Raw genomic sequence first — 13,858 nt, 5'->3', positions numbered from 1 at the left:
CATAATCAACATAATTATCCTGTTTAAAATTTACTTTGGAAACTCAAAGTGCAGTCTGAAACTCTCAGATGCCATCTATTATACTTACGTGAATGCTTTCTGAAACAGTCCTAACAGTGCCTGTTGCATACGGTCACTCTACTCTTCATCATTTACCTTGAATGTTTATTTCTGCAAAATTTCTTTGCTCTCTTGGTAGTCCTTCCTTCTTTCATTTTTTAAATTTTTTATTTTTTTAGGGCCACACCTGTGGCATATGGAAATTCCCAGGCCAAGGGACAAATTGGAGCTACAGCTGCCAGCCTACGCCACAGCCACAGCAACGCGGGATCCAAGCCTCATCTGTGACCTACACCACAGCTCACGGCAACTCCAGATCCTTAATCCACTGAGTGAGGCCAGGGATTGTACTCAAGACCTCGTGGATATTAGTTGGGTTCGTTACCGCTGAGCCATGATAGGAACTCCTGTTCTGCCTTTTACTACCATTGTGCTGGCAGAGATTTCTAGGTCTCTTAAAACAGTCTTGACAAGACTGTTAGACATTTTCTGCTGATTTCCTTTCTTCTAAAGCTCTGCATGGTTTTTTTCCCCTGTTAACTCAGACTCCAAAGATTCTTCTTTCTTGTTTCTTTTTTCTATTTTGAGTGAATGCCTTGGTGTTTTTTTGTGTGTCCTTTCTTTTCTTTTTGTAGGCTGTGATCAGTAGGTACCAAAATAAATTTTTATATCTTTTCAAAACATTCATATATAATTATGCTCTTCCTCACCTTGGATAACTATCTCTGGTGTATTGCTAACATTTAAGAATAGGCTAATATTTCGTATTAACATGTTAAAATGATAATTATAAGAACTCTATAATAAATATAATACATATGTATGTATAACTACACTTTGCCTATCATATATGTTATGAAATTCTTCATATTATTTATCTAAGATTATAATTTAGTTACTATGCTTTCAAACAATATTAGAACAAAAGAGAAAGAATATTAATTTATAGGTTTGTTTATATTGTATGATAGAACATATATCTATTTAAGTAATTATTAAATATTTTACTCTTAAAGAACCTGACTTACTCATTCTGTACATTTCTGCAGATTTAAGGAACTCTTAAAAATGACAAGAAGGAAGTTAAATGAATATGAAAATGGAGAGTTTAATTCCCCTGGCGATTTAAAAACCAATCAAATTGAAATGGATATTCAGATTAATCTGCTAAAACATAAGGTAATTTCTAATCAGTTTTGGGACCCCACAATCACTTAATTTGGGAAAATGTAAATCACTCAATGCTTTGAGCAGTGAAACACAGATTTTCCTGTTAATTTTGTTGTGAGCCACACGAGAAGTCCAAATTTTTCTGTTAATTTTATAGACTTAATATGAGTTTAAAAAAAAAGAGATTTTTCCTCTTAGAAAGGGCATACTGTTGACTTTTTTAATATCTTGAACCCTGGCCAGTGATCTGAAGCTGAACAGCACACCATTACCGACCTTAAAGCATCAGCTGTTTTTTGGTGATGGCTTTATTGAAATATAAAAAATTAATTAATTAATTTTTCTTTTTATGGCCACACCTGCTGCATATGTTGGTTCCCAGGCTAGGGGTCTGATGAGAGCTGTAGCTGCCGACCTACATGCCACAGCTCAGTGCAGCACCAGATCCTTAACCCACTGAGCAAGGCCAGGGATCGAACCTCATGGATCCTAGTCGGGTTCATTAACCTCTGAGCCATGAAAGGAATTCCTAAAATATTAATTTAAATTGTGCAGTTCAGTGACTTTTAGTATATTCAAAGAGTTATACAGTTATCACCACAATTAATTTTAGAACATTTTCATCACCCTAAAAAGAAACCCTATTCCTTTTAGCCAATACCCTGTGCCAGTTTCCCCTTCCCCACTCTTCCCAGACCTAGGGACCCACTGCTCTACTCCTTGTCTCTATAATAGGATTTGCCTGTTCTGGACATTTCGCATCAATAGAGTCACACAATAGGGGCTCCTTTCTGACTACCTTCTTTCCTTTCGTGTATTTTCAAGGTACATCTATTCTGTAGCATGTATCAATACTTCATTTCTTTTTATTGCTGAATACTATTCCATTTTATAGACATACACATTTTATTCATTCATCATTTGATGGATCTTTGGTTAGTTTCCACTTTTTTGCTGTTGTTAATAATGCATCTGTGAACATTTATGTACAAGTTTTGGTGTTAACATATGTTTTCATTTCATTTGGGAATATACTCAAGACTGAAATTGCCGTATCATATGCTAACTCTCTTTAGCCTTTTGAGTAATCACCATACTGTTTTCCAGAGTGGCTGCACCATTTTATATTGTTATCTGAAGTATGTAAGCATTTCGGTTTCTATATATGCCTGTCAACACTTAGCTTTGCCTATCTTTTTGATTATAGCCATCCTAGTAGGTGTGAAGTGACATCTCATTTTGGTTTTGATTTGCATTTTTCTGATAACTAATAACATTGAGGATCTTTTCATGTATTTAATTATCCATTTGTGTATCTTCTTGGAAGAACTGCCTATTCAACTTCTTGCCCATTTTATTTATTTATTTATTTTTGTTGTTGTTGTTGTTGTTGCTATTTCTTGGGCCGCTCCCGCGGCATATGGAGGTTCCCAGGCTAGGGGTTGAATCGGAGCTGTAGCCACCGGCCTACGCCAGAGCCACAGCAACGCGGGATCCGAGCCGCGTCTGCAATCTACACCATAGCTCACGGCAACGCCGGCTTTTTTTTTTTTGTCTTTTGTCTTTGTTGTTGTTGTTGTTGCTATTTCTTGTCTTGCCCATTTTAAAATTGGATTTTCTTTTTATTATTGAATTGAAAGACTTTTTTTGTCTCCTTGATACAGATCTTTTACCAGATTCGAGATTTTCTTTTTTTTTTTTTTTTTTTTGTCTTTTTGTCCTGATGGTTCCTGTAAATATTTAAACCACCTCAAAACCTAGTGGCTCAAAACAGCATTTACTTTGTTCATAAATCTACGTTTAGGCAAGGCTCAGGGAGACCAGCTCATTTCTCCTCCACTGGAAGGTGGGGACCAGAGTCACAGAAAGGCCTGTTCATTCGTGTGTCTGGCTGTGGAGCTGGCTTTGGGTGGGCCCAGTGGCTGGGGCAGTCAGCTGGGACACAGCCATACATGGGAAGTCCCTGTTTGGCCTGGGCTTACTCACAACGTGGTGGCTGGTTCTAAGGCGGAACCTCCCTCCAGAGTATAAGGTGGAAGCTATCATTTAGCCTTAGAAATCACACAGCAGTTCCCCCATATTTTATCCACTGGAAACCAGTTATGGAGGCCAGCACATGTTGAAGGAGAGTGAATTTCATGGGAGAAGTGTCACAGCATTTGTAGACATGTTTAAAAACCATATCTACTCACTTTGTCTTACCAAATCATCATGTCTAAAGGAGAGTAGTTCTTCCCATCTCAGTATAACTGAGATTCCAGTGAGGTGGTTTTTTTTTTTTTTTTTTTTTCTTGTCTTTTTAGGGCTGAACCCCCCACATATAGAGGTTCTCAGGCTAGGGGTTGAATTGGAGCTGTAGCCACTAGCCTACACCACAACCACAGCAATGCGGGATCCAAGCTGCATCTGTGACCTACACCACAGCACAGGGCAATGCCTGATCCTTAACCCACTGGAGCAAGGCCAGGGATTGAACCTGCATCCTCATGGATTCTAGTCAGATTTGTTTCTGCTGAGCCTTGGTGGGAACTCCTGGTTTGTTTTTGTTTAGTATGTTCTCTTATTTTCTGGAAAGTAACAAAGAATTTCAAAAGTTGAGGCAATATTTGGTTCAGGAAACTATGTGGATCATCTCACTAAACTTTTACACTGGAAGATGTGATTTCTCCTTAACACTGCGAATTATTTCTCCTTGGAATGCAATTCAAATTAACGTAAAATATTTGTAGTTCAGAAAAAGGCTTATGGCATTAGAATCCATGGTTAGAAGATTCATTAGAGTCTTATTTTCAAAGTCTTATTTTGCGAGGCATTTATTAACTCATCTCTAAAGAATTCCATATGATATCCCTAAAACTTCTTTAAAAGTCATGGAGAGTTGGAGTTCCCGTCGTGGAGCAGTGGTTAACGAATCCGACTAGGAACCATGAGGTTGTGGGTTCGGTCCCTGCCCTTGCTCAGTGGGTTAAGGATCCGGCGTTGCCGTGAGCTGTGGTGTAGGTTGCAGACGCGGCTCGGATCCCACGTTGCTGTGGCTCTGGCATAGGCCGGTGGCTACAGCTCCGATTGGACCCCTAGCCTGGGACCCTCCATATGCCACAGGAGTGGCCCAAGAAATAGCAAAAAGACAAAAAAAAAGTCATGGAGCGTTAAGATGAGGGGGAAGTATTAAAAGACTTTCTACTAAGAGATGCTGTATAGTCATTTTACAGAGGAAATATATGAAATAATTATAGAAAAATAAAAGTATAAAATTAAGTGTAAATGGGAGTTCCCATCTTGGCTCAGTGGTTAACGAATCTCACCAGGAGCCATGAGGTTACAGGTTCGATCCCTGTCCTTGCTCAGCGGGTTAAGGATCCGGTGTTGCCGTGAGCTGTGGTGTAGATCGCAGACACGGTTTGGATTCGCGTTGCTGTGGCTGTGGTGTAGGCCAGTGGCTACAGCTCTGATTTGACCCCTAACCTGGGAACCTCCATATGCCGCGGCAGCAGCCCAAGAAATGGCAAAAGACAAAAAAATAAATAAATAAAAAATAATAAAAAAATTAAGTGTAAATGTTGTATAATAAAGTACTTATTTTTGTGACTCTTGGTGGTTTGAACTTTTTTCTTGATTTTCTGAGTTATTCAAGATCTACATTCTATAATACAGAGACCATTTTATTATAACTGAATTTATTTCAGAATTTGATATTGGCTTTGCATCAGAATGTTCTCATTCTCCCTCCCTCATAACACTGTATTATTTTATTCCTGCAGATTGATGATCTGACAGCAAAACTGGAAACTGCCTCTTCAAAATGTCTACATCTGGATACCAAAAATCAAGTTCTTCAACAGGAATTATTATCTATGAAAGTAATGCAAAAGAAATGTAAAAAACTAGAGAAGAATAAATCAAAGTTGGAACAAGAAGTAGTAAACCTCAAAAGTCACATAGAAATGAATACGGTAGAACGCAGCCAAGTAGAGCAGTATAAACGGGAGATTGAAGAAAGAGCAAGACAGGAGTTAGTAGAAAAATTAAAAGAAGTCAACTTATTTCTGCAGGTTAATTGATCTGTTATGTGCTTTAATTCTCTTCACTCTAAATTATATCTTGGATACAGTTTATGAGTTTCCTCTACTTAAAACTCTGAAAGGAAGATGGCATTCATTTCTCTAAAATATTTCAGTTTCCACCATTATTCTCACTGTTGATCTTTTAGATTAGAATGATTCATGCTTAGAGAATCACACCAATTGGTATGAAAAACAAAGACTAATAGGAGGAAAAGAAGATAATTGTGATTTAAAAATTATACCATACTCTTGGATTACTCTTAAATGGTATTGTTCAATTTTTAAAATTTTAAATCGATCCTGTTATTCTTTCTATTATCAGATTACTGTGTACTAATATAAGAATGATTCAACTTTAAATGTATAATTCAGATTTAATTCAGTTGACATTGATGATAAATATTTTAAAGTTCAGCTACCTCCCCCTCATATACAGTTGTTTCCTAAATCATTGACTACAAACTAAAGGGAATAAATATACTATAATTACTCAGGTTATAATTATTTTTAAAATGTATCCTTTTAATTTGCTTTAGGCACAAGCAGCATCTCAAGAAAACTTAGAGCAGTTATGGGAGAATAATTATGCTTCAATAAGAAGTCAGATGGAACTTAGAATTAAAGATCTAGAATCTGAACTCTCCAAAATGAAATCTTTTCAAGAATATTCTGATAAAACAGAATTGGAAAAATATAAGCAACTCTATCTAGAAGAAGTAAAACTTGGAAAGTCGCTGGCAAATAAACTAAACAAGTAAGTTAAAACATAGAGTCATAAGCTATGTGTTTTTGAAGCTTTGGGATTGAGATAGAAATATTATAAAATTTCTTGTTGAAATCACCAAAAATAAAAACATTAATGAAGTTAACTATTTTTTGGAAGATGACACCTTAAACCGAAAGGGTCACCTTCTGGCTTTTGGTAAATTTACTTTTTTTTTTTTTTTTTTTTTTTTTTGTCTTTTTGCCATTTCTTGGGCCGCTCCTGCGGCACATGGAAGTTCCCAGGCTAGGGGTCGAATCGGAGCTGTAGCCACCAGCCTACGCCAGAGCCACAGCAACGTGGGATCCGAGCCGCGTCTGCGACCTACACCACAGCTCACGGTAACGCCAGATCCTTTAACCCACTGAGCAAGGGCAGGGACCGAACCCGCAACCTCATGGTTCTTAGTTGCATTCGTTAACCACTGCGCCACGACGGGAACTCCAATTTACTTTCTTGATTATAATGTTTGGTATCATCACTAGAGGGTGCCCTGAGCCAAACTCAGCTTGTATCCTTTTAAGTTTTTCTGCTTGCTCTGCAGAAAGCCTTGCTTGTGAACTAGGGGGAAATTATCATGGGGGGAAGGGCCGTATACTTCACATAGTGGCTAAAAATAGTACAGTGGCCTGCTTGAGGGGGTGTGTGGAAGACTGAAAGGGCAGATCCCACCTCCAGGACTTTGGTGATAATGTTATAAGCTACAGGTTTCCTGGAGTTCCCCTTGTGGCTCGGTGGAAACGAATCTGGTGTCGATAAGGACGCAGGTTCAATCCCTGGCCTCGCTCAGTGGGTTAAGGATCCAGCGTTGCCATGAGCTGTGGTGTAGGTCGAAGAGTTGGTTCGGATCTGGCGTTGCTGTGGCTGTGGCGTAGGTGGGCAGCTACAGCTCCAGTTCAACCCCTATCTTGGAACCTCCATATGCTTCAGGGGTGGCCCTATAAAAAAAAAAAGACCAAAAAAAAATGAAATTAATGTAATTTGCATTTTGCCATCTTCGCAGGACTAATGAGAGGCTGGCCGAGATCAGTGCCAAGCTTCTGGTGGAGAAAGAGCAGAACAGATCGTTACTCCACACTCTTACTACAAGGCCAGTCCTGGAGCCGCCTTGTGCTAGAAATCTTAATAATGGTTTAATGTTCAATAGGAATCTTACTCCGAGAGAAAACTTAGTGATTTCTACCTCAAGTCCACGCCCTTCAAATGACAGCATAGAGACTTACTTGACCAAGGTAGGTACATCATCCTTTCTTCCATGGGCTTCAGATTTCTGATATAATTCTTGGTTATTTTCTTGTCTGTTCGTTTTGTCTTTTTTTTAGGGCCACACTTGTGACACATGGATGTTCCCAGGGTAGGGGTTAAATCGGAGCTGTAGCTGCCAGCCTACACCACAGCCACAGCAACGCAGGATCCGAGCCATGTCTGCAGCCTACACCACAGCTCATAGCAATGGCAGATCCTTAACTCACTGATCGAGGCCAAGGATTGAACCTGTGTCCTCACAGATACTGGTCAGAATGGTTTCTGCTGAGACACAATGGGAACTCCATAATTCTTGGTTTTAATTGGTGAACTTCTGAGTTGTTTATTTGACTTATGCACACTAAGTAAGAGCCATAATTATTTGTACTAATAAAGGAGATAAATTTTATATCTTTTTTAAGTCCCTAAGTTCTCATTTTTTAAGAGATAGCTATCATTACTTTATTCAATAAATGTAACTAATTGACAAATTTTAAGTTTCTCGCTGCATTTTTTTTTTTTTTTTTTTTTTTTTTTTTTTTTTTTTTTTTTTTTTTTTTTTTCTTTAGTTATTCGAATCAGCTGTACCCCCCCCCCCCCCCCCCCCCCCCCCCCCCCCCCCCCCCCCCCCCCCCCTCTTCGTCCCTCGCCACCCACAGCTGCATTTAAATTCTGTTTGAGAAATTAAATATTATTGCCAAATAACCAGACATACTTTCACATGGTTGGCATACTTTCTAATTGATTTCAGTTTGGTGATGGTTCATAGTAATTTTCAAGTTTTGCTGCACCCCAGTTTTTCTACACCTAAGCGTAAGTTTGAATGATTGGCATCCAAATGCTTAACCACATATGGATGTTTTTTACTTAAATGAACCTAAGGTAAATCCTTTTCATGAATTAAGTAAACTTCTAACACTAAAATAAAAGATTTAGTTCCCGTTGTAGCTTAATGTTGTCACATTATTCATTTTCTAAGCCCTCTCTATAAGCCTGTTGTAAGAAAGATGTTATGCGGGAGTTCCCATCATGGCGCAGAGGAATCGAATCCGACTAGGAACCATGAGGTTGCGGGTTCAATCCCTGGCCTTGCTTGGTGGGTTAAGGATCCAGCATAGCTGTGAGCTGTGGTGTAGGTCGCAGACATGGCTCAGATCTGGTGTTGCTCTGGCATTGGCAGGGGCCAGCAGCTGTAGCTCCAGTTGGACGCCTAGCCTGGGAACCTCCATATTCTGTGGGTGTGGCCCTAAAAAGACAAAAGACCAAAAAAAAAAGAGATGTTATGAAAAATGATCTGAAAATATTGGGAAGTATGTTAGCCAAAAAAATTTGTCCTGGTACCTACATTTTATAAGGGCACTATCATGTTATCATATCCCAGAGTGTTATGTTCAGTACACTATTTTAGACCCTGTTTAATGTGAGGATGTGTTTTATAAGAAAAAATTTTTGAAGACTATAGTAGGTGGAGACACATAATATAGTTTGAAATATTCCTACACATTTCAAAATTAAGTAGATAGCTATCATTAGATGTTTCCAAAAACTTGCCCTAATTTTTAGAATGGAAACAAAGTTATAAAGAATTATATATTTTCCTGTTTCTAATTCTAGATAGTCATGAATCAGAAACCCAGTTTGATAACTCTAGCCCCTCTTTTTCCTTTCTGAAGAAGCAGATTTTTTTTGCTAATAGAATTTTCACATGACATTACAACATAATCCCTTTTTTCATTTTATGTATTTAAGATTCTGTGTTAAAAAAAATTATTACCATATATGGAGTTTCCGTTGTGGAACATTGGAAACAAATCCAACTAGGAACCATGAGGTTGCGGGTTCGATCCCTGGCCTTGCTCAGTGGGTTAAGGATCCAGTGTTGCCGTCAGCTGTGGTGTATGTTGCAGATGCGGCTTGGATTCTGTGTTGCTGTGGCCGTGGTGTAGGCTGGCTGTAGCTCCAGTTTGACCCCTAGCCTGGGAATCTTTGTATGCTGTGGGAGTGGCCCTAAAAAGGAAAAAAAAGAAAAAAGAAAAAAAAATTTATTACCACAGGAGTTCATGGGGTAGTGGAAATGAATCCCACTAGAAACCATGAGGTTGCAAGTTCGATCCCTGGCCTCACTCAGTGGGTTAAGAATCCCAAATTGCTGTGAGCTGTGGTGCAGTTTGCAGATGTGGCTCGGATCTGGTGTTGCTGTGGCTGTGGTGTAGGCCGGCAGCTGCAGCTCTGATTAGGCCGCTAGTCTGGGAACTTCCATATGCCACGTGCTGCGAGTGCGACCCTAAAAAGGCCAAAAAAAGAAAAAAAGAAAAAGAAATTATTACCATAGGACATACCTTAAAATTTTAATTTTGGAGTTCCCATTGTGGCTCAGTGGTAATAAACCTGACTAGTATCCATGAGGATGTGGGTTTGATCCCTGGCCTTGCTCAGTGGGTTAAGGATTCGGCCTTGCTGTGAGCCGTGGTATAAGTCATAGGCTTGGCTAGGATCCAACAGTGCTGTGGCTGTAGCATAGGCTGGAAACTGTAGCTACAATTTCATCCCTAGCCTGGGAACTTCCATATGCCATGTGCAGCCCTAAAAAGCAAAACAAAAAAAAATTTAGTTTTATGAAATTGCAAGAATGGAAAGCTTATTTTAAGGAAAAATCCATTAATTAAACTTTTATAAAGGGCCCTTTTTCTAAGAGTAGCAAAGTAATGCATTCAGTGTAAAATGCCACTTGAATTGTTTAAACTTCTTTGTCCCAGAAAGATCAAACATCACCCTCTAAAGTTATGTATATTCAATAGACCAACATTTATTGTACTTTTTATCAGATTAATTTAAATAGGGTTACAGGGTTACATGTGTATGTTCTGTATTATCTAAAATCAAAGTAAGTAGGACTTTATTTTATTTGTATGATTATTTCTCTACTTGAGCAATCCCCAAGTTAAGTCTAGTCTCTAAAGGTATTATTTAAAGGCCACATTTCATAAGCTATATATCATTCATATGATAATGTCTCTTGTTTCGCTTAAACATTGTAAATAATATTTGACTTATTTCAGATGCAGCAGGAGTTGCAAAAGAATATAAGTAGAGAACTAGCAGAAGGTATGTTGTCAAAATTTATGAATTAAATACAGACTTTGATTTCTGAAATCAACTGTAAATAGGAAATGGCAGTTCTTTCCATTGTTTGGATAACAGATACAATATTAAAATATTTTCTTCTTATACATATCTCATGAAAAATGTGAAAGCATACATATCCATAATGAAAAATATACTTATTCCTCATTTATTCAGCATGTTCCATAATTTTAAAAAAAATCTCAAAAAGTCTATGTATTTCTCTTTCTTTCTGGCTGTATCCTTCCTCTCTACTTCTGCCATCCCCATGGACCTGTCAACCTGCACACTGACACTGTTTGCAGAAAACAGGGGATTCACCGACTTCTCAAGTTTCTCGTAGTGATTAAGGCCAAAAAACCCAGCCTCAGAGTTCATGCAGTTCATGCAGCTGTCACTTGGTGGGTGACATTTGAATTTCCTGTCATCGACTTTGTCATTGGTTTACCTTTTGCCCTCAGGAAAAATTCCAAATTCCTTAACATGGAATAAAAACACTCAAATCAGTTTGGTTTTTGCCAAAGTATTCAGTCTTGTCTCTCTACCACCCTTCTCTGCCCCTTTCCTCTGGCATCCAGTCAAATAGACAGCATACAATTCCAGACAGCTCTTCCTCACCTCCGCTCTTTGTGTTGGCTTCTTCCCTCCATTTCCCATACTTTTTCCTTGTCCTTCAGGCATCTACTTCCATGTCACCTCCACCAAAAAGCTGACAATATTGACACCAAGCTGCATGTCCCTTCTGAATGTTCAAGTCGTGTCCTCCTTTGTACTTGTCATAGGACTTGATAACTTTATTTTTTAATTTTTTTTTTGCAAGCAAAATCTCTATTAAAGGAAAGCAAATAGCTCCCAGGGCTGCTGTGGGGGGCGGGGAGAAGAGCCCTTAGAACTTGACAACTTTAAAAAAAATGCACAACCTGAAAGTTGAGAGTTAAGTTTTATCTGGGGCAAAATTAGGATGTAAGCCCAGGAGACAGCATCTCAGGTAGCCCTGAGAAAATCACTCCAAGGTGGCGAGGCGGGGAGCTAGGATATACAGGCTGGGAACAAAAGATTACGGAAAACCAGATATCTCAAGTTAAGGAACTCTGTGCGTTTCTGTGGGCAGATGTAAAGGCCTGGCCTTACTGGAATCACTCCTTTGATGTGCACCTCAGCTATGAGGCCAGTATTCTTTCTTTGCTGAATTTTTTCAGGGCTCACTGGCTCACCCTTGGGAGTGGCTACACTCACAGATGACTGTGACATCTTTTTGTTTTTAAAGAGTAGCCCGGGCAGTGGCATTTCAAATAGCTCTTGAAACACTGCTCCAAGAGGCAGGGGGAGATAACATGGGTGTTTATGGGATAAAGGCGAGCGGAGAGGTGCATGCAGCCGTACACACATTTTACAACTTTGCTTCTGGGCTTGGGAAGGTTACTACTGGTCACAAGGAGCAGACTTCACCATGAAGGATTTTAGTGTTTTTCCAGATAGGAGAAGATGCAAGAAGTGGGCTCATAAAGTCTTCTCTGAAAAATACCTGACTATCTGAAGACCTGTTCTTCCAGTTTTCCCAGAGCGGAGTGCCTCACTCCCCATCTCAACCCTGAGCTCTGCTCAGGGGTTCTGGGTCGGCAGCTGCAGTGGCTCATGAGTTAACCCATGTAGAGGCTGATGGCAAGTGCCAAGCTCCAGTTCACAGACTCATGACTCTGTATGGAAATTGCCTGTTCATCTGGTTTTCCAGTTTGTAGTATGTGACCCTCCAGGGTGGACTGTGTCACCTTCCACTTGTCATTCCCGTGCTGGTCACAGAACCTTAGCAGATGGCTGTTGAGTAAATGAATGAGGAATGAGAAAACCGGAAGCTCTGATACTCGGCCTTGGGAGCAGTTAGCTTGGCACGCAGCCATGGGCAAATGATAAAAGAGTCATCTTGTATTTTGTGTTGTAGTCATATGTAGATATTTTTCATTCTTCTTAACACTTAGAAAGATCTCAGCTATTCTTAACTTATATTTAGTTAACTAGGAATTACTTTAGATTAAGAATATCATTCTTTCTTTTTCTCTCCAGCGGCTGCTGAATTTGAATCTGGAATCTGTAGAACTTCTCCTCTAGGATCTACTGATGATCTAGTTTTGAAAACATCTCAAGAATATGTACAGATTTTGAAGAAAAATTATATGCTATGAAAGATAAATAGTAAACATTTATCTACTGGACTGTTTACATAACATTTTAGTTGTTTTCCCTTAATTAAGATGTGAAAATCTTTATGAAAGGAAAATATTTTTGTATCATATATGTAAGATGAGAATTTATATAGTACTTTAAACCATGTTTTCTGCATCTGACTTACTTTTAAGCAGATTTTGTGAATAAAAACCAGCACTGTTGAGTTTTACATAGTCCAACTCAGCCCGGACACCAGCAGTTTAATCAGCCCCCAAACAATCAAGGCTGTCATTAATATTTAGCAGTGTTGATTAGATAGCTTTCTTATAGTTTTCAGTTTTTATCGCTATGTATAGACCTAAAAATTTAGACATTATTTGAATATACTGCTCCTGTGGCTATTGTCAATGTTTTCCTGTATTACAATTGTTATAGAGTCATTAAAACTCACTCTATATAACTTTAAACACTGACACATAGATCTTTCCTCATGGAGCAATAAGATTTGACTAATGCTTTTTACCTTTTCTATTTATTTTTTTAAATTTACTTTTTGGAAGCAGTTTTAAAATTAGAAAAGTTCTGAGCACCTGACTCAAACAGACATCATCACAAAACTACCATGTCTCCCATATATTCCCCTAAGGTATCGTTTATCTTTCCCAAGAGTCATTTGTTCTCCCATAAGCACTTTCTCTCCCCCACTACCAAGAAGTCATTTATTTTTCCGAAAATGCCTTTCTCATACTCTTTGCCGCTTACTACATAGTATGTAAACCCCAGATTCTAGCCATTCCTTCAAATCACATTTCTTTGTGAACACCTACATGAAGACATACATTAAATGTTTTTTCGCAGGGTAATCTGTTTTTGTCACTTTAATTTGCAGATTCCCAATCACTGCACCTAAGAGGGTAGAGGAGATGTTTTCCCTCCCAACAAGTCCAAGAGCAAAAGTTTTAATAATTCTTACTTACATCCTCTGTTCCCTTTTCTTTCTGTCCTCTCGGTGTACTTGGCAAAACGCCTGCTACACAAGAGATTGAGTCTCATTTTCCCCCTTACCTTCACCCAGGCACCTATGTGCTGCTGACAAAAATCACACACCTGCCCAATGAGCCAAGTACTCTTATTTGCATGTTCTTTCTTCAGGTAATGATTTAAAATTTCATCTCTCTGGAATTCCCATTGTGGTGCAGCAGAAAAGAATCCGACTAGGAACCATGAGGTTGTGGGTTCGATCCCTGGCCTCGCTCTTTGGGTTGGGGAT

At 38.9% G+C, this 13,858-nt stretch overlaps 1 protein-coding gene across 8 annotated transcripts in view; it reads left to right on the top strand.

Moving 5' to 3' along the window:
• LOC100516390 (ankyrin repeat domain-containing protein 26) overlaps positions 1–13,451 on the top strand; it is a 100,978-nt gene extending 87,527 nt beyond the window's left edge. For 3 of the 8 annotated variants that reach the window (XM_021064874.1, XM_021064873.1, XM_021064872.1), the window contains exons 28-33: positions 1,110–1,239; positions 4,992–5,282; positions 5,831–6,048; positions 7,061–7,289; positions 10,362–10,407; positions 12,487–13,058. In XM_021064874.1, coding sequence (XP_020920533.1) covers positions 1,110–1,239; positions 4,992–5,282; positions 5,831–6,048; positions 7,061–7,289; positions 10,362–10,407; positions 12,487–12,605 — 1,033 coding nt within the window. In that variant the 3' untranslated portion in view covers positions 12,606–13,058. Of the gene's footprint in view, positions 1–1,109; positions 1,240–4,991; positions 5,283–5,830; positions 6,049–7,060; positions 7,290–10,361; positions 10,408–12,486 lie in introns of all 8 variants that reach the window. The other 5 variants (XM_021064869.1, XM_021064870.1, XM_021064876.1 and 2 more) reach the window with 3 other exon arrangements.

Source organism: Sus scrofa, chromosome 10, assembly GCF_000003025.6.
Source record: "Sus scrofa isolate TJ Tabasco breed Duroc chromosome 10, Sscrofa11.1, whole genome shotgun sequence".
Lineage (NCBI taxonomy): Eukaryota > Metazoa > Chordata > Mammalia > Artiodactyla > Suidae > Sus > Sus scrofa.
The sequence above is the reverse complement of the archived record's forward strand: the minus strand, read 5'-3'. Positions and strand labels throughout refer to the sequence as shown.